This window comes from Brassica rapa, chromosome A01 (assembly GCF_000309985.2).
Source record: "Brassica rapa cultivar Chiifu-401-42 chromosome A01, CAAS_Brap_v3.01, whole genome shotgun sequence".
In the NCBI taxonomy this organism is placed as follows: Eukaryota; Viridiplantae; Streptophyta; class Magnoliopsida; order Brassicales; family Brassicaceae; genus Brassica; species Brassica rapa.
This window is the reverse complement of record NC_024795.2, coordinates 5,042,705-5,063,858: the sequence shown is the minus strand read 5'-3', so window position 1 is coordinate 5,063,858 and position 21,154 is coordinate 5,042,705. Positions and strand designations below refer to the sequence as shown.

Genomic DNA, 21,154 nt, shown 5'->3' with positions numbered 1-21,154 from the left:
AACATACATATGTATACATGTATATATTATGTAATCATGTCAAAACAATTTTTATTTTTAATGTAATGGGGTTCAAACCAATTAAGTTTATTCTTTCTATACTAATTGATTTATTTTCACTATCAAAACTTGATATATGTAATCCGTTATATTTGATCATGTTATTATGAATCATTTCTCCAGTGATGTAGAACAAATTCAACTATCTATAAAATTGAGGTTGAACCAGTAAAAAAATTAATAATCTGTAGCTGTAAGCGTAAATACGTAGAGAAAGCAGGGGTAGAAATGAAATTTACAGAAAAGCGCCTGAGTTTAATCAGATTCCCCCTAAAACCCTAAAGCTCCAAGCTTTCCACTCACTCCCTTCGTCGTCATCGTGCTTCCGAAACCTTGAATCACAAATGGAGCTCAATTTTTCATCCAAGGCATTAACTCCTTGCTTCGGCGTCACACCCACCACCGGAACACTCTTAAACCCATCAAAATCGCTCTGCTTAGCTTCTCACCATCCGCTTCCCACAGTTTCATTCTCTCTCTCTTCTTCTCCTGATGCTCTCAAGCTAACGACTTCAAGAAAGGTAATCTAATTGTGGGTTTATGTCGAAATGCTTCGTCGTGGATGTAATCTAATTGTTACCGATGCGAATTGGCGATAAAAATGGATACTTTAGGTGGTAGCAATGGCTGCAGGAAGCTCAAGAGACTTGGAGATGTCGAACTTAACGGCGTTATCGCCTCTAGACGGACGTTACTGGGGGAAAGTCAAGGACTTGGCTTCTTCCATGAGCGAGTTTGGTTTGATCTACTTCCGAGTACTTGTCGAGGTAGTTAGTTTACTTCTTGTGATTGAACCTCCCTTGTTACTATTAATATTCATTGATTGTTTTTGTATTTAGATCAAATGGCTTCTTAAGCTTTCGAAAATTCCCCAAGTCACCGAAGTTCCAAGCTTTAGCAAAGAAGCTGAGGTTTACTTGCAAGGCATCATCGATGGGTTCAGCATGGACGACGCTTTGGAAGTCAAGAAGATCGAGAAAGTGACCAATCACGATGTCAAGGCCGTTGAGTATTTCTTGAAGCAAAAGTGTGAATCACACCCTGAGATCGCTAAGGTTCTTGAGTTCTTCCATTTCGCTTGCACATCTGAGGATATCAACAATCTTTCCCATGGTTTGATGCTTCAAGAAGCGGTTTGTTCCGTTATACTCCCATCCATGGATGAGCTCATCAAGTCGATCTCTATGATGGCTAAGGAGTTTGCGTATGTCCCCATGCTCTCACGAACTCACGGACAGGTAAAAAAACTCTAAAAGACAAGACCTTCACCTCTTTGTTTTGAAGAAATGTTCATGGTTTTGATTCTCTAATGCAGCCAGCTTCACCTACAACATTAGGGAAAGAAATGGCGATTTTCGCTGTGAGGTTAAGCGAAGAGAGGAGATACCTTGCGGAAACTAAGATCAAGGGGAAGTTTGCTGGTGCTGTTGGGAACTACAACGCTCATATTTCAGCTTATCCTGACATCGACTGGCCTCACGTTGCGGAGGAGTTTGTTACTTCTCTTAGATTAACATTTAACCCATACGTCACTCAGGTATATATTATATAGTTTTTAAATGAACAATTATATCATTTAGTGATTGTTTCCCATGGTTTTTGTAGATTGAGCCTCATGACTATATGGCTAGACTTTTCAACACGATCAGCCAGTTCAACAATATATTGATTGATTTCGATAGAGATATATGGAGCTACATATCTCTAGGGTATTTCAAGCAGATAACTAAAGCTGGTGAGATCGGATCGTCGACAATGCCTCACAAAGTGAACCCTATTGACTTTGAGAACAGTGAAGGGAACCTAGGGAAAGCTAACGCAGAGCTTACTTTTCTCAGTATGAAGCTTCCTATTTCACGAATGCAGGTTCCAGCATTTCTTCATTTACTTTGTAATCTCTGTTAGAGCAATGTGTGTGAATAAAAGCTAAGCCTGGTAAAATGTGCAGCGTGACTTAACGGATTCAACTGTGTTGAGAAACATGGGTGGAGCTTTAGGGCACTCTCTTCTCGCTTATAAGAGTGCGATACAGGGAATCAGGAAGCTTCAGGTATTATTAGCGTAAGTCCTAAGAAAGGTTTCCACTTGTCATAGGCTAAGAATGTTTCTTGATATAGGTTAATGAAACTCGGTTAAAAGAAGATTTGGATCAAACTTGGGAAGTCCTCGCTGAACCGATACAGACTGTAAGTTTTCTATTGACTTTCTAGTCTTTTATAACGTTCAAGCTACTCCATGTTCATGGAATTGTCATGGTGTATTATGATAAAAGGTGATGAGGAGGTACGGTGTTCCAGAGCCGTATGAGAAGCTGAAGGAGCTAACAAGAGGAAGAGCTGTGAATGAAGAAAGCATAAGAGAGTTTATTAAAGGTTTGGATTTGCCTGAAGAAGCGAAAACTCAACTTTTGAGGTTAACTCCACACACATATGTTGGTGCTGCTGCTTCATTGGCTTTGGCCGTCGATGATGCTCTGCAATTTGGACATTGATGATGGTGATCAAATTGGTGAAAAGATGTGCTGTTGTATTATTATTTGTCTTTTTTTTTCCAAATGAATGGGGAGAGAGTCCGTCAATTCATAGATGGATGAAAACGGTGAGAATAATCTTGTACTGTTGTTTTATGTTTTCTCTTTCAGATTTTGACATCATCGATTAATTAAATTCACTCTCTTTTGATTTAGTAGTCCTGAATTATAAGTTGTGGCCCTGTTTATTTATGAATTATATCGTTCAATGATACTCCAACCAATAAAAAAATATTGGTATAAGTAGACAATTTAAGTTTTGTACAATACAGTAAAATCGAACCAATTAAAACCAACTTATATGAATATAACTTGGATATATAAATCGATTGAACCAAATAAACAAAATAAACCGATTAAATACAATATTGTAATATAATTATACATAATTACATATAATTAACAATATATATATAATTTATTTTATTGATATGTAAGATGTTGATTTTAGTAATTTGTTTTAAGTTAAAAGTTATTTTGTTGTTCTTATTTTCATCAAATGAAATCAAATATAACTTTTGTTGATAGTGTTAAAATTAGTTTTTAATAATATTATGATATTACTAACTTTGTTATTTTATTTTTATAAAAATTATCATAATTATTAAATTTTTACTTTTACTAATTATTTTTAACGTAGAAAGCCTTCTAAATCATATATACAAAAATTCACAAAATATTATAAAAGATAAACATAGTGCTGTGGTATAAAATAGAACTATCCGAAAACGATAGTATATAAGCTGAACCACACCAAAATATATATGTGATATTAATTTGATAGCTAATTTTTATAAGTTGAAATACCAAAAAGTAAAAAACGAACCAAAAAAACGAACTAAAATTCCAATTAAACACCTCCGCAGGTCATAAAAAGAAAATTTGTTACATTAGAGTCAAATGATGTAGAGTTTACAAGTTGAACATTTTCTTTTAATTTGAGGGGTTTGTATTTTTTAAAGTCAAGTGTTTATGGTACAAAATCTAGGCAAATGTGAATGCAAAGAGTAAGGAAACAAAATTGCTAAATAATGTTAAGAAATTTTTTGTCATATTCACAGCTTTGATATGTAATATTTTTTTCATTGTTACCATTTACATGGACACATGTTATCTTAATATCTACTTCATATTTTAATTGTCTTTTACAATAATATCTTAAAACATTAATTGAAAATGTCATAAAATCAAAACAACAATTTATCACATACCATACATAACCTCTTCTCTAATATCTTCCTACATATTGATATCCTTTAATTTATGGAAAAGTTTCCGAGTGATTTAAATTGATCAAAACTATTTATATTGAAGAAATATTCCTTGGCAGAGTACAGAGCCGATTTTGGTTCAACCAAAGATTAAAACTATTAGTTCTTGTTATATTTTCATATCAAAACTATTTACATCAACCAAAGATTTTAGTTCTTGTTCTATATTTTCATTTTTTGGGTTTCTGAAAAGTCAATAATGGGAGAGTACATAGCCGATGAAGATTACGACTATCTCTTCAAACTAGTTTTGATCGGAGACTCCAGCGTCGGAAAAACAAACCTTTTGTCTCGATTCACCAAAAATGAATTTAGTATCGAGTCAAAGGCTACCATTGGTGTCGAGTTCGCCACGAAAAGTGTTCATGTCGACGAGAAAATCATCAAAGCTCAGCTTTGGGACACCGCCGGTCAAGAAAGGTAAACAAAATCCTCGTGACCTGTCTGTTTTTTCCCTCAGTGTTCTGTTTTTTTCTTGGTTATGTGTTGTTTTACGTCGGTTAATAATTGCAACATGACCGAACCAAACCAAAAATGTTTATATTTTTCAGTTTATCAAATATTGTAACCAGTTAGTTTTTCATATAAATAAAATCGTAACTGATTTTTGTGTAATTTATTAATCCAAAATTTGTTATGAGTTTTAATATTACATATATGTAAATGAACCTATATCTATTTATTAAAATAAAGAATCAATATTTACTTATTTTGGTATTAAAAACCCAATATACCAAAGCCAAATTAAAATATTACAAACCAAATTACAATGGTTTTATCTGGTTAAATTTCCATTAAGCTTGTACATCTTGTAGGGCAAAGCCCAAACCATTTTAAATAACTCTCCTAATGAGAAGACCCTTTCCAAGGGGAATTGAATTCATGACCTCTTGGATACCTACTAGATATGCTTGTTCTCTTTATATTGTTTTTCTCCAGCTTTGTAATTGAGCAATTGTGTGTTTGTTGTTATATAGGTACAGAGCAATCACGTGTGCATACTACAGAGGAGCAGTGGGGGCTCTTCTAGTATACGACATAACTCAACATGTAACGTTCGAGAACGTTGAACAATGGCTCAAAGAGCTTCGTGACCATACCGATGCCAACATCGTGATCATGCTTGTTGGAAACAAAGCTGATCTTCATCACCTTCGTGCAGTTCAAGAGGACGAAGCTAAATCTTTCTCTGAAAGAGAGAACATGTTCTTTATGGAAACATCTGCTCTTGATGCTACAAATGTTGAGCAAGCTTTCACTCATGTCTTGACTAAGATCTGTCGTGTTATGAGCCGTAAAGCTTTTGAGGGCACTGGAGATCCGACGTCTTTGTCTAAAGGACAGACCATTGATTTAGGTAGCAAAGATGATATTTCTGTTGTTAAATCATCTGGTTGTTGCTCAGGCTGAGATTATCTGAATTAGTAATTTTGGGAGGGGGAATGGTTTAAAGTTGGTTTTACAACACAAACCGACCACAAGAAAATGAATTGGATAAGACTATTCTAGTCGTGAAACTAAAATGAATGTTAGACTTCTGTTATAGCTTTTCAAGAACCGAAGTAAAACCACAAGAAAATAAACATGTTGCTTTTGAATTCGTATCTATAATATTTATTTTATACTTTGTTAAGCAGTTGAATCTTGCTTAGTTTTGTATTTATTATTATGGATTTTGTTGCGAACAAACATATTACTGACCTCTCAATCCTAATTATTAGTTTAACGAACCACATTTATTCATTTGATTTCTGTTAAACTTCGATCCTAGATTTCTCTCAAACTCTCTCTCTCTAATCAATCTCTCATGTGTCAAGAAAGTAAAGACTATAGAAAGACAAAACACTGTTTATCCGGTGTTCACCACACTCTTCCAAGATGGAGAAGCTGCTATATACTCACCGGCCGACTCTCTTACGGCAATCCATCCACTGAACCCCGGTGACCCTGAAACTTGAGCCACCGTACGGATACAAAGTGTTTCTTCTTCTCTCTTTACAACTCTATCTCAGCTCATCTCATTATCACCAAGAGACTGAGACTTATAAACACGCAAAAGATAGAACACATGTCTTCATCCAGAGCTACTCCAATTGAACCGGAAATAACCAGAGCAGTCAGCTAAACCAACTGATAACCCGAAACCTCTGAATTCTCTAGAGTATTTGTATCCTCAAGTATTTTTTTTTTTTTTTTTTTTTTATCCTCAAGTATTAGTGTTTACATCTTGTCTATATTCTTCAGTTTCGTTATAAAATCTAATACATGTAAAAAATAAGAGATAGCTTAAGCAAAGTCATTCTAAAACAAACCTGAAAATGGAAGACTTGGTTATGAATTCTTGTCAACACACGAGTAGTCGACATGAACTGAAAGTTAAAACTACGACTTTATTCAGTAAGTAACTGTACAAAATACAATTTTCAATTTTGGAAAACTTTTGTACTCATTAAAAAGCATATATAATAATAATACATATACCACATAAAAGCACACAGAGACCAACGTGAAATGAAAGGATAAATAACATGATGATTTGCTAAACCCGAAAATAGAAGAAAGAAGATCTTCCTTGTTCCACACGGAGCTAATTTAGGTCCACCGTCCAAATTATGACAAAATCGTTCCTTCCAAGTCTCATGTCATCAATAACATGAGGATTTTTTTTACCAAAAAAAAAAACATGAGGATTTTTATTGTTTCGTACACTTGCCAATCATCATTATATTCATCAATAATTCATGCTAATATATGGTACTTCTAATATATATATATAAGTTTATGACGGGCTTTTATTGCTGAAGAACTGTAGCAAAGCGAGCAACCGAACAATGATCAAGTTAAGTGTATCCAAAACCAGATTCAAAGATAGAAAATTATACGAATATTGAAAGAATATGAAAGTTGAAAGTAAATGGCATAAATAAACTAAGCAGCGGTAGTTTAGTGATAGGGTGGTTTGAAGCAAGACGTAAATCCATTGGTTTTAGGTTTTATGCTTATGGGGAACTAATGTTGTTTGTCCAGCCGAAAATGAAGCCATATTTTAAACTTCATTGAAATTTTGAGACTGAACTAACCGTTCGATACTATTCTCAATCTCAAGTTAGGCTTACGTACGTCCATATAGTCTTGGTTAACAAAACAATTAGTTGGAGTTTCTGGTATTAAATGGCCAATTCTTGAGTATTCTTATTTTCTTCGTCCATTACAATATTTCAAGAATTCAGAGCTTTTCTTTCAAAAAAAACAAATTGTAATAACAAAATATGTAAGTTGTAACGTGCAGGTCTCAATGCGTGTCTCGTATGCCTTGCGTATACTGGCGTTAGTTAAAAACAATGCAAATAACTTTATTTTCTAAAGGAACCAATATAAAGGTAAAGGAAACGAATATACGTGGTTGACTAAGCACTTTACGTTTTACATTTTATACTGAATTATTATTTATCTATTTGTTAGCTAGACCTTACTTGACCTCCACGATGGATCCTTGTGATTATTAAAAGACATTATGAGATAATCCAAAGGTTCTCACACACGCAAATCTTTTCATGATCAATGTTATTAATCGGTCGATCAGATCATTCTTATTCACATCTTCTCGTTGACATTTGACACGGTTTAAATAAGAATCTCTCCAGGATTTTACGAAAATAATCAAATATATTTGACAAGGTATAAAAAAAAAGTTAACAACATGGAGAGTTGTTGCGTAACATTTTACCAAAAAAAAAAAAACATGGAGAGTTGTTCATACGAAATTACTCGTCAAACTCACACATGTCAAGATTCTCCCTATAAACCTCAAAAACTAATATATAAACGCTAAAACGTATCAGAATATAAATGATTATCTTGAAACAAAATACCTCTCTTAAACAAAGATTAAGGGTGTTTCAAGAACATCCTTCACTTGAAGTAACAAAGACTTGGGTTTGGTCTCAAAGGTTACTTGCAAGGCATAATTAAAAAGCGTAAAGAAGCTTTTCTCTCACCTCTTTTATATAGCCTTTACGTACTTGAATCTCATCATTAATCTTTCTTCCATCAGAAAAGATTTCCCCAAAATCAGAGAAAAGCTTAGAGAATGAACAAAGGAAAAAGCTTCAAAGATATGGAGATCAATGTTGTTGATAGAGATCATCAAGGAAATGCTCAAGAAGAGATCGAGAAGCCACTTCTAGAAGAAGACAAAGACTTTCCCGATATAGAAAGAACAACATGGATACAAAAAGCAATAGGTCAAACGTTTCAAACCACAGCTCATTTAGCTAATCTCTTACCAACAGGAACCGTTCTTGCGTTTCAACTCTTATCTCCAATTTTCTCAAATGGCGGTCAATGCGATGTGGTTAGCAAGATCATGACATCGGTTCTAGTGGCAGTATGTGGATTCTCTTGTTTCATACTTAGCTTCACGGACTCTTACAAAGACAAGAACGGTACTATATGCTACGGGTTTGCAACAATCCACGGGTTTTGGATCATTGATGGATCGGCAACGCTTCCTCAAGAGTTATCTAAGAAATATAAACTAAGGTTTATAGATTTTGCGCATGCTTTCATGTCGTTATTGGTGTTTGGTGCGGTGGTTTTATTCGATCGGAATACGGTGAATTGCTTTTTTCCGGCACCGTCAGCTGAAGCATTGGAGGTTCTCACGGCGTTGCCGGTAGGCGTGGGGGTGTTTTGTAGTATGTTGTTTGCAACATTTCCCACAACACGCAATGGTATTGGTTTTCCAGTTCCTGGTAACAAATGATTTTAATATATTTTTATTTATTTGTAATTTGATCTATATGCTTAACTTGTTTGATCAAGATTCTTTCTTTTGATGTTCACTTTGAAAAGACATTACAAAAATCATGTAAACGTTTCTAATAGAGATGTATGCAAGTAATCATAATAAACTCATAATTTAATGTAAATAACATTCGTGAGTAATATATTATTTTACGTATTTTTCAAAATAAGTAATATGTATGATTGATTAAAATGAATTACATCATGAAAGCGCATTAAGATCAATTTATTGTCACAATGCAATACTCCTCTCACTCCGTCGTAGTGGAGAATGTGCAGAAGAGAGTCGGAAAAGTAAACTATCTGATTCCCATCACATAAAATGAAATTTAATTCAAAACAAAAAAAAGGTAATTTAAATTACCTCAAATCGCCATCTCAGATTAAGCACGTCTCCGGATGGACCATCCCGACATCGATCATCAGATCTCTTAGACAAGGATCTGGCATAGCAGACTATTTGCTGCTGTATTAGTTAGGCAAACTAACTCTCACGAAACATTCTCATGAGGCCGAGAGGGAGATATTTAATCTATCCTTCTCAATCGGGTACCAATATGTTGTTCGAACCCTGGTGCGACGCGTTTTCGTGCTGAGTCACTACCACTTTGCCTTGGTTCGAATTGGTGTCCATACATCTAATTGTTTAATATTTAACTAAAAGTCTAAAATGTAGAACTTAATTTTTCGGTTTAATCCGGTTGGATATAAAAGATTCTCAGAGCCAGAGTCAAGTTGTTCACGTACAAACATTTTTTTTTTTTTGTTCTAATTCATCCGCTGTTTGATCACATGGAAAATGATGGAAATATAGTCAAAACAGTTTATCTTTTCTAGTATATGATCAATGCTTGTGCTGGCTTAGGAGTTAAGAGAAGTTAACGTAGGAAGAAAAAGCCAATGCTATATCAGCCGGTTCTGTTCTTCAATTTGCCCATGATTTTTCTTTTTCACTTCTGAACTCATCAAAAGCCTTTTTCCCAGATCATGGCAAAATGCACAAGAGCTCCCGCCCACAGCTCCGAAAAACCGACCGTCCACGGTTCGACCCTCTTCCTCTGCTACCAAGTGCCTCTCAGATGCATCTTGGAACGCTGCAACGGGAAGATGTAGTTTGGGTTGGGTTTCTAAGGATGCATCTTCGAACTCTTCTCTTGGGTTCAGCTCTTCTCACCGCATGTTTAGTTGGCTCAGCCTTAGTGGCCGAAGCGCTAGCGGTAAAGGCAGCGATGTCAGCTGCCATCTCATTGGGACACCAAAAGCTGGAATGCTTCTCGGACTCTAAGGGTCTCGTGTCTCTCCTAGTTAACAAGGGTTCAGCAGTGGAATTAAAGCAATTTCTCATGATATTTGGTGTCCGACCGACGCATTCTAACATATCTTACAACTTCTAGAAGATACACCGGCTTAGAGGGTGTGCGACCGGCCCATTTAGGCAGGGTTCCACTTTTCTTCATCAAATTTCTTTTAACATTTTGGGTTCTGAATTTTTGAAAATTTGTAAAACAAGTCATAAAATTTAATATTATACATAAAATTCCAACAGAAATATGTTGGTTCAGGGTCCAATTTTAAATTGAGCCGGCCTTGGCAATACACAGCAGTACAACATCAGTGAAGCATTGTTAGCTAATCTTCCAGTCGATGCAGCAGCTACAGCGAATAAAACAGACGCGGAATAAATTAGCGATATCGGCATCTAATTTTTTACATTTTTGACGACTACTTTGGGTTTTGTCACTGTTATTTTTGTTTCCTTCACAGTATATTTTTTGCTGTTGCCGATGGAGGTGGCGATTATAAAACGAACAACACTAAGTCATATTCATTGATGAATCCGTTAAGTATGTGTTTGGTTAAAGGGCGGACCCAGAAAATTAATAAATATGGGGCACATGATACAAAAAAGTATTAATACAAGGATATCTAAACAATAAGCATGGAACACACAATGAAATAACATTACAAATAAGGGGTATTTACATAAATTCTGAACTAAAATCTCAAAAAAAAAAAAAGTGGGGCACGTGCCACACCCTACCCCACCTGCATCCGCCCCTATAATTGGTTTACATGTTTTTGTATGTAGAACTTTTCCAGGTGTTGGAATCATAGCTTTGTATTGAAGTGTATGAGAGTGGAAGATGCTCAAAAGATTTTTGAATCGTCGCCGGAGAAAGAAATGATTTCTTGTATTAGAGAAATACATAAGGGATGAAATTCAATCAAACTACTATATAATTTGTGTTCTTATACACAAAATGTAAATTATTTCGTGAATTCCTTTTGAATAATTTGTGTAACCCTTTAAAGATAATTTTGCTTCTTTTGGGGGGGTGGGATCAGAAGAAAATTTTGTTTCAAGTTGACCAAAAATAAAGAGTTATTTGTTTCTGTATAAAATACTTCTAGAAGTTGTAAGATATGTTGAATGTACCAAATAATTGAAAATATTAAATATGTCATGTGTATCTCGTCCACGTAGAGATACACTTAACCAAACAAGACTTGTATACTTCTCCGAAATTTCGCCTTTCTTATACTCATGTCGTATTCTCCGTAACTCAACTTGTGAGATTATTTGGATATTCTGGAGTATTTGTTTCTTCTTTCTTTGTTTTTTTGTGCTTGTTTCTATGCATCACCAAATAATAGAGAAAGTTTTGTCGTTACTTTTATAATCTCTAACTCTGTCAATATCAAAAAAAAAGTACGTACGTGTGTAGTCATACAGACCACTTGCTTGGACCAGAGACAGCCGTTGATCCATCAATTCATTTTTTTTATTTTCTTAAAAACTTCTTTGCCAAACAAACTAAAACCGTGTTTCTGTAGCAGACTCGCCGTGCATTAGAGTCTATATATACACCAAGAATTCTCCATTTGAGATAACTTCGAAACCAAAACACTTTCATTCACGACTTTTCTCTTTAAACATTTTCAAGAACAAGAAAATCTTAAAACTATCGAGATATCATGGTAAGATCAGAATTAGGAAGAAGGAGATCTTTATCTGGAGCTGAGATGGCGCCGGCGGCCATGATTTATCGCCGGGGATGTTCAATGATTCCGACACTAGAGACCATTTTCGAAGAAAGGTCGGATGATTCAAAAGTCATCATGGGACAAGGACACCGCCTTTTACTTCTTGTTCCGGCGATTATATCGGCCGTCTCATGTGTTTTGTTGTATAGACATGACCGTGTTGTTCGATTTTCTTGAACATGTTTACAAACATACATACATATAAGTTTTTCAATGTTTTGTTTGGAAAATGTATAAGCAGAAGAGTTAAATTCTTATATATAATCTTTTGTAATTCATTTGTTCACTTCAGTCTCATATATGAATTATAACATGTGTTCTAATGCTCATGAGTTCTAAATATTCTTACCAATAAGAAGATACTGTCTTAATATGGCCGAGTTTTTGACAACGAATTCATATGTAAACACACATTTTCTAGGAAACGAGAACCAAACTAGCCTAAACCAAACCTTTTAAAGACTTAACTCCCTTTTAACCTTAAAACAATGGAGAGTTCTTTGTTATTAACAACACACCCAAATTACAAATTAAAGGGCAGCAATCAATAGTCTTTAATAGTCTTGTACAAGAAAAAGTACAAAATTATTGAGAGGAGAAGAGGTAGAAAGATGACAATCCGTTTTGGCGCTTGAACTGCAAAACTATCACATCCTTCTTCAAAAATAGTCTCCAACTTAGGCTGCGAACTGCTTCTCGATAATCGTCTCTGCTGAATCCGATGAGATAATGAAGGTGCCACCTCTCCCCATGTCTGAATAAACCTCATCTCATTCGCCATATAACGATGCAATTTTAAAAGTTTTGTGATTTAATATAAGTTTTCTTGACGTCTTGAAATGGGCAGAGAAAACAAAAAGAAGATTAAGGTGTTGTGTGTAAGATCTGATTATTGGTTTATATATACACAGAGAAGATTAATAAGACTTTACTACGGTTATATAAAAATGGTAAAATGTCAAATATCTAAAAATATAAAGACACCAGTTAGTCTCTTAACAATATCTTGTGCCAAACTTAGAAGAGGTTCAAGACACACCCAGAATAAAATAAATCAACTACACTATTTTTAGGTGTTTTCTTTACAGCAAAATCTAGTTATACTAAATTTAGATGTAAATTGTATTATGCAGTCCACTATAGACTAACACGTACATTTGTAAGAAAATTACATATTCAGATATTTTAATTATATTTTATTTTTGTCAAAAAGTATATTTCAAAGTTACATCATGGTGGTGAGTGACAAATGGAAATTGAAGGTTTACATTTATAAACAAAAAGCAAAAAAAGAAGAAAAAAACTCTGTGAGGAAAAGAAACTCCTTCAATGGCGGAAGAAGAGAAGCGAACTACACCGGAACCTACTCGTCCCTCTCCGCCGGAACCTCCATCAAAACCCGAAGATCCCCCGCCGGCTACATTCGATCCTAGTCGAAGTAATTCTCTAATTTCCCCAATTTATTCTGCAACATCAAATTGATTTCTAGGGTTTGCTTTCTACTCCTTCCTCTCCGCCATTGTTAATTGTACCCAAAGGTCGTTCCTTTTGCTGTTGGGTTTTCGAAAGATCGTAACTTTAGCTTTGATAGTTAGAGAATCAGATCTGCAATTGATTGATTAGAACATTCATTAATGTGTTTAGGATCATGATTCATTCACCAGCTTGCTCTGTGTTTTTGCTAAAAAAAATGCTTTCTTGACTCTCTCTCTCTCTCTCTCTCTCTGTTGTTGTGAAAGTGGTTGGGATCATCAAGAGGAAAGCTTTGATTAAGGATTTAGCTGCAGCTTACCAGGCTGAGTGTCTTGCTTATTGCCGAGAACTTCTTGACCTCCAAAAGAGAAAGGACGAGGTTTGAACAATCTTGTCTCACTCTCTATTCTTTATGAAGAATAGGACCAGTAGAGCACGTTTGTTTCTTCCTATGTTCCCATTGTTTTTGTATGAACTTGTTAGCATACATGTTTAAGTTGTAAAACCAGTGTTTGGGACCAAATTGGTGAAACTCATCAGTGGCAAAACAAAGTGTGCTTAAAAGGCTTAGATTCACGTGTTGTAACTTGTAACCTGTGTTGATTTTGCCCTCTCTCTTTTTTTTTTGTGTGTGCAGCCGTTTCTGGACACAAAAGCTACAGATGATGTGAGAAAAGAGACGTTGAGGACTTCTTCCAAACGAGCTAAGAAAAAACGTTAAATATGAGAAAAACACTTGTATGATGCTTAGTTCTACGATGAATAATGATGTTGATAGATCAGTTCTCATATTTTTAGATGGCAGTGAAAAAGCTTGAAAAATTTGTCTGATTGTTTATCTAAGTATTTACACATTTACAAGATGGGATCACCCTTTCTATTACATCTCTTAGCTAAAACCAAACGTTAGAATCCGGTAGACCGGTCTGAGACAAGCAGCCGCCTGATGCTTTGCCTTCAAACAGAAATTCTTAAACCAGTTGGTGTCAGTAGCAGATACAATCGTAGAAGACTGAAGACGCATCGAAGCTGCTCTTTTCACGAGCTCATTTCGAATGGCTATGTTTGAAGAATCCATTTCCAACAAGAGAAACCTGCCTTGTGATTGTAAGTGGTGAAAAACAACGAACCAAAGCCATCGGAACTCGAGATCAGATCATTCAAGCTCGTGTACCAGAGATCATTGAGGTCGAAGATAAAGAGGAAGGGTGGTTTCTGCAAACATTTTAAAACCTTGTCTCCATATTCGTCCTAGGATTTAAATGTTGAGGAGGCTAATGAGTTTAAGTATCTTCCAATAAGGGTGGACATACAAACGGCAGTAAATCAAACCAAACCAAACCAACGCAAGGCACCAGACGCTAGTGTTTGACGTTTCAGCGACTGCAGACAGTTTTTGGAGTAGAGACCAGATGCACTGAAATTTTAGGAACTATAAACAATCTAGTAATAAATTTAATAATTTTTTTAAGCAAAATGGAAACATATGTTTATAGCAAAACTATTATACGAATTGGACACAGTTTTACTGAGTTTTATATGAATTAGAGAGTTTAATGTGATTTTTGTTAAATAATTCTAAAATTTCGTTTAAAACTATGAGATTTAGATTTTTATTTTTGTAACTATGTCCAAACAATTTAAATTCGTTTAAAAATTCACAATTTAAAATATTTACAACAACATTGTATTTCAGAATTGTTTATGAAATGAAAAGTTCAATAATCGTATACGTGAAATGAATTTTTAAATTTAAAGTTTGAATAACAATTAATTTATCATTTTAATATAAATCTCCTCAAAAATTCAGTTAAATTACATTTTCTTTCTTCTCATTTAATTAATTAATTTTGGTGTCATTTTGTCTCCTTTAATTGTAGTATAATTTTAAACCTCAGATGGAAACATGACTTAGAACTCACTTTAACTAAGATTATATATAAATTACATAGATGTTGCAAAAACAAATATGGGTGTATTTTGTGGTCCTTCCATGATTGATTGTTAGAGATATAACCAATAAAAAATCAAGTTTAGTTCCTAGACTAGTTTGAAGTAATTTACATGGAATGGGTAATACTAAATTAATTATTGTTAATCTAATAATAGAAAGGTAATATACCTCTGGGTGGACCTATTTTCCGAATCACAATTAGAGTTTATTCCATTTAGAGCAAGAAACTTAATGGACAAAATTAATCATGAGTCATGACCCACTAGATTCATTAATGGTCCATTTTAAAAGGACATCAACTTCACTTATATTTTAATGTCTCTAATAATTAATGACATACTTGACCCAGTTATTTATGATAATCTCTAAATCAATTTGGAAAGGTGTTATCTTTGATTTGGACATTTTAGAATACAAAAATCCTTAATTTACGAAAATTGTAAATCTGATTTAGTTCAAATTTAGTTTCACTATTTAAATATATATACCAATTATTGCACTTAAATTTTTTGTTCGATTTTTTATGTCAGAAAAGAAAAGAAAATGTAGTTTACAAAAAAAAAAAAAGTGTCATGAAATAGTTAACATGTTTTATTTTTGCGCAGGGCAGTACGTAACGCACATAGTGGCAAAGACCAGAAAATAGTACATGTGCAGTAAAAGGCTGTTTATAAAATCATAACATCACATCACTAACTGTGGTCAAAACAGTACCACTACATTACGAATCTAGTAGGATTCAGATCATGCATTATTTTTATTTTCTATTTGTTTATAATAGGTTATTTAGTAATTCACCAATACTCTAATTGTATTCTTTAAATATAGTAATATACTAATGTAACCCTTTTTTTTTGACAAATGGCTTAAAATATATAAATATATTATGTAACCTTGCAACATTTTCATAACTGTTATTATACTTTCTCGAGTTTAAATAAAAAAACTTTCTCGAGTTTAGATAATTAATACAATTTAGCTATATATATTTTATTGAGGATACCATAATTAAAAAAAAAAAGATGATGTATGTTATTTTAGTTTTCTTTTTCACATTTTATACTATCACAATCAAAGTAGGTCATAGGCTTAAGTATAGACGTATAGTCTGAAACATTCGACTAATGCCTTTTTTTAATTATAAATAAAGATCTCTAAGTTTGTGAAAAAAATTCACTAAAACTCTTAATAAATTATTTATAGTCTCCAAAATCTAAAAACTGAGGTTATGATCACTATAATGTGTTTCTTAACAATTATACATTTGAAAATTTATCTCTCTCTCTCACACACAAAAACAATATTGTCCAATCTAGTAACAAAAATTCACATCACTTTTCCATAGCAATATAATGCATATGGTTAATTTCTTAGTTTTTTATTTAATATGTACATCGGCTAATTCACCTAACAAATTACATAATGAATGAAAACTAAATCCTTATATTGTACTTGTAGTCAATAAGGTTGATACAAACGAGCAAAGAAGAAACCAAATTCTAAGTTATAAAACTTTGTTGTATATACCTTATTAACTTTTTGTTGTGTAGATTAGGAATGTAGTTCATCAAAAAGGAATTGGAGCATCAGAAGCCGAAAAGAAAAATAAACTCGAAAATGTAATAGAGATTAAGCAGAAATTTGGGTGACCAAGAAGCAGACACGTGCAATGGTGTGGTAAAGGAAACAGTGATCGAGAAGTCAGCAAGTCTCCGTTAAGACAGCGACACGTGCTCTCGACCCCGTCGTGAACCACTTGCTCCTCCTTTTGCTTCGTTTATTCTTAATTACTACTTTATAATTTTTATTTTCGTAACACTTAATTACTAGTACTTTATTAAACTCCACAAATCATACTTAACTATCGCATATTAAAAGTTACTAGTTTCTACGCGCGGATTACATCTTTACGATTAAAATTTTATTTTGATTACTTTGTAACATGATATGTTTGAATTTGTTTTAGAAATATATATTTGAGTATTTTTATTTTGTGATTAATTTAACTATATATATTACAGAAATAAATTAATTTAGAATAGTTTGTTGCATAAATTTTAGTAAACTTTTATGTAGCCCATCTTTTTAATTTTTGAATTCTTCTTATGAAAATGGTTATGAATAATGTATTCAAAATATTTTCTTCAATATTTATGTATTACTTTAAAAAAAGCAAACATATAATCTGATGATAAAACAAAAAAATTAAAAGGATACTTGAGATTTAAAAAAAAATGAATGAAAAAAATACAGAGAATGGTAAGTAACAAACAAAGAGGCAGAATCACAAAGAATCATTTATCACACACCTATGATAAAATCAATTATGTGAGGCTGTGAGATATAGCGTTTGGCTAGACTACAAATAATAAAAATATAGATTTGATTTGTAAGCAATAATCTCAATTGTTTTGGTACTGAAAAGAGGTTAAAAGATTTTCGAAGAGGCTTAGATGGATTCAACCTCATCCTTTGTTGTTTTTTTTTCCAATGCCTCAAATAATCTTTTAACTGTTTTATTCTTTCATGGATCACCCGTTTATGTGTTACAATCCCACGTTTAAATCCTTAACTAAATTTGAGGATCAATTAAGATTGTAAAACATAAATTTGCAACACATAAATGGTCCTTGCAACACATAAATTTCTAGATAGCAATTATGAGGTTACTTAACATTTAAATCCTTGCAATCCCACGCCGAGTCACATAACAAATTTATTAGCTACAGAATCGGTGAGAGATGGCGACGGAACACATAATTTTACGTTTAAGCTAAATTTATAGCAAAATCGTAGCGGTCCGTAGCTATATAGCGACGAATGAATTTCGTAGTTTTTCTATAGCTAATTAGCTATGAATTAGGTAGAGATTTTAGTTGTCGCGATTTATGTTACTCTATATTTTAAAATCAAAATATATTTATTATATATACACACAAACCTTGAATAAAAAAAATTTAAATCTTAACTATAAGCCCTAAACAGAAAAGAAACTAAGATCTACTCATTATAAAAAGTTATAAGTTTATAAATCTGTTTTTCCAATCAATCTCAAACCCTAAACTTGACAACAAACTTTATTTATCAACTCCCATATCTTTACTTTAAGTTAAATCCTTACTTTAAATCTTAAGTTAAATCCTTCCTTTTATACCACTAATAAAAATTTAAATCTGATCATTTTAATCATAAATTAAGAACTTAATTTTTTTGAAAACCATGACCTTTAGTCTTAAACCCCAAATCCTATCACCTAAACCCCAAACCATATTCCCAAAACCCAAATTAACCATATTCCCAAAATCCCAAACTTTAAATTAATCATAAACTTAACCTGTAAACTTAAAATTTTTAATTATTGAAATTAAATCATAACCATAAATCCAAAATATAACAAATATATATATATATATATAATTTTTAAAATAAGTAAGAAAGGTCCCGACAAAAAAAAGAAGGAAGAAGCAAGAAAGGTGGATTGTTATTAGCCAATGTAATAGGAAGGTGAGGATTGCTCAGTTTATAATCTGAGCCGTTGATAGAAGTTTGATCTAATGAATACAATGCTTTGCATTTGATATTTTATTTTTCTGTATCTCATATCGCTCCAGATCTGTCGGTCTTATCTCTTAATTTTTTTTTTCTCATCTTTCTCCGATCTGTCAATCTCTTCGTCACCTTTGCAATCCTCATCTCCTATTTCTTCTCCGCTGGTGTAAAGCGTAGTCTCTTCTCCAGTCATCTTCTCGCTGGCTTTCTCCTCTCGTCATCTCCTCGCTGGCCTTCTCTTCTCCTGTGGCGCAAGGCGGTGTAGTAGTTCAGTCTCATATACGGTCGTCTCCTCGGTGGTCGCAGTCCAGTCTCCTCTCTACTCCAATGAAGTCCAATCTCTTCTTTGCTCCTCGGTTTGGTCTCCACTCTGCTCCTCTGCGGTTCAGTCTTCTCTATATTCCCCCGCAGTCGTAACTAAATAATATCAAACTAAATATTAAACTGGCCGAAAAAGGATCCGTATGACTAAGATATCCCCGAAAGAAATAAGTAGCACATATCTTTTGAAGCTATGATTGGATTTCAGAGGTTTTTGGGAGAGGTTTTAGTTTGTTGATTAGATTGTGAAAGAAACGGTTTTGTGAGCTTTTTAAAAGAGGATCGTCATTAAAATCATCGCTGATGAGTAATATTAAATGTTAGCTGTTTTTTTTTTTCTGTTGTCGTGAAAGAGATCGAGAAATCCAAAAGTTTTAATCAAGAGATATAGGTTTTCAGTGACAAAAAAAAAAGGTTTTTAATAATGTAGTTTGATATGATTGGTTGAATATTTTAAGCAGCACTATATTCATTTCTTTTCGTTACGGTGGAATAGTCTTAGAATTAGGTTTGGGCTACTAAAGCCAACAAACATTTACTTATGGGCTGGATATCTTGTGTTTGAGGTCCATTTCGTGATGACATGATAAAATGATTGGTGGAGAATATTTATGCTTATGTGGCACCCTTTAAAAACTCTTAAAATAATACTTTTTATATAGTAGGATTCACATTGCGAGTGCAAACAAACGTTTAATTATTCTTTAGTTAATGTATACGTGAGTATTCCATGAGCTAAAGTGGTGTGATGTGGGAATAGCCGAATATGGGTCTGTATTCTTGATCAATATGATTAGCTTAGTCGAAAAAGAAATATATAAAGTTTTTTAAAAGAAAAAAAATACTTTAATAGCTTTCAGATTCCTTAAATACTATACGTCTCCTTTCCCGTAATTTAGTCATTTCTATTTAAAATATTTATGAATTTTTTTTAATTATATGTGTATACTTTGATGCTTGCTTATCTCATCTGATTTGCATTTACTTAAATGTGATTATCATAATTTAGGTTATAAGTAGATGACAAAAAAAAAAAAAAAAATTTAGGTTATAAGTATATCTGTATATAAAATTCCCCCTACTATGATTGCTTATCTGTGTATGAATACATATGCATGTTGCAAAAAGGAGTATGTTATAAGTTTATTTGCATAAATATAATGTTGAAGCTAAATATCATCACTAAGTTTTGCAAATACAAGGAAAATAATTTTTATATCTTAAATGTTGACGTAAGTTTTGATCAGACCCAAATTCAAAATTCGGTTTAATGTATTCTCTAATTCGGTAGAAACTCAGTAAATAAATACTCGATATATTAATAAATATGATAAATTAATAAATTTCTTTAGTCATAGGTTGAAAGAGCTAAATATGACATAATTCGATAAGATAATAATTTTTTTTAAGTTGTGTAAATATATAGTCCCACTTTAAACATAAATAATAACTAATATATTTAAAGTTTATATAGATGTAAACAATGTATTGTATAATCTGGTTTTTTCACATTGAAATCTATTTTTACTTTTCTATTTTTTTCTAAATATATTGTTGTTAGTTTGTCATTTTACACCTAAAAATGCATCTACATTACATTACATTTTTAATATGTTGAATAATCGAATAATAATAACATAAAATTTGTTTCTGTAAAATTTAATCAATAAATATACCGTAAATTAAGTATTTCCTTATTTTTACATGGAAACATACTTCAAAATATATAAATCTAAAAAATAAATATAAACTAATAATTATATAAAATAATAAATGATCAAAGTAGCTGAAATTTTTTTTATTAAAGTTTCAACTTTATTAATTTATAGAGTTTTTACTATATTTTGTGATTACAATACATAATTTTCTTAAAACTTTGTTAATTTACAGTTAGCAAATGATGACATAGATAATTTATAACTTTGTCATTTTCCGTATTATATTTAGTCATCTAATATTGTATTATTTAAAATAATTATTATATTGAAAACTAATAAAACATGTTCCGGGAAGTGACCATTCCAGTTAAACTATTTGATATGTATGACCACTCAACCAATCTCGAATTCGACAATCTGATTACGACGCCAATCTACTACGAATATTATGGTGCATGGTCTTATCCTTTAGTTTACTTAGATGATT

The 21,154-nt window shown here is 32.8% G+C and overlaps 6 protein-coding genes across 6 annotated transcripts; 5 read left to right on the top strand and 1 right to left on the bottom strand.

Moving 5' to 3' along the window:
- Positions 1-342: 342 nt before the first annotated feature.
- Positions 343-2,741, top strand: LOC103856372 (adenylosuccinate lyase). Its single transcript, XM_009133484.3, has 8 exons — positions 343-581; positions 675-827; positions 900-1,298; positions 1,376-1,597; positions 1,666-1,926; positions 2,009-2,110; positions 2,178-2,246; positions 2,333-2,741. The coding sequence occupies exons 1-8, from the start codon at positions 405-407 to the stop codon at positions 2,549-2,551; spliced, it is 1,602 nt and encodes a 533-aa protein (XP_009131732.1). The 5' UTR covers positions 343-404; the 3' UTR covers positions 2,552-2,741.
- Positions 2,742-2,985: 244 nt separating this feature from the next.
- On the top strand, positions 2,986-6,406 carry LOC103856360 (ras-related protein RABA1e). Its single transcript, XM_009133474.2, has 2 exons — positions 2,986-4,281; positions 4,839-6,406. The coding sequence occupies exons 1-2, from the start codon at positions 4,061-4,063 to the stop codon at positions 5,269-5,271; spliced, it is 654 nt and encodes a 217-aa protein (XP_009131722.1). The 5' UTR covers positions 2,986-4,060; the 3' UTR covers positions 5,272-6,406.
- A 1,269-nt stretch (positions 6,407-7,675) lies between these two features.
- LOC103856352 (protein DMP4) lies at positions 7,676-11,986 on the top strand. Its single transcript, XM_033273786.1, has one exon. The coding sequence runs from the start codon at positions 7,952-7,954 to the stop codon at positions 8,624-8,626; it is 675 nt and encodes a 224-aa protein (XP_033129677.1). The 5' UTR covers positions 7,676-7,951; the 3' UTR covers positions 8,627-11,986.
- On the top strand, positions 11,411-12,039 carry LOC103856342. The gene has a single exon (XM_009133453.3). The coding sequence runs from the start codon at positions 11,644-11,646 to the stop codon at positions 11,887-11,889; it is 246 nt and encodes an 81-aa protein (XP_009131701.1). The 5' UTR covers positions 11,411-11,643; the 3' UTR covers positions 11,890-12,039.
- A 249-nt stretch (positions 12,040-12,288) lies between these two features.
- On the top strand, positions 12,289-14,046 carry LOC103856331. Its single transcript, XM_009133443.3, has 3 exons — positions 12,289-13,150; positions 13,452-13,564; positions 13,823-14,046. Exons 1-3 carry the CDS (start codon positions 13,042-13,044, stop codon positions 13,904-13,906), a joined length of 306 nt encoding a protein of 101 aa, XP_009131691.1. The 5' UTR covers positions 12,289-13,041; the 3' UTR covers positions 13,907-14,046.
- On the bottom strand, positions 13,636-18,881 carry LOC103864041. The gene is given in 4 exon segments (XM_033286677.1): positions 13,636-14,304; positions 14,307-14,436; positions 14,528-14,568; positions 18,818-18,881. Coding segments are annotated over 4 exon segments (465 nt in total). The 3' UTR covers positions 13,636-14,074.
- Between the last annotated feature and the right edge of the window lie 2,273 nt (positions 18,882-21,154).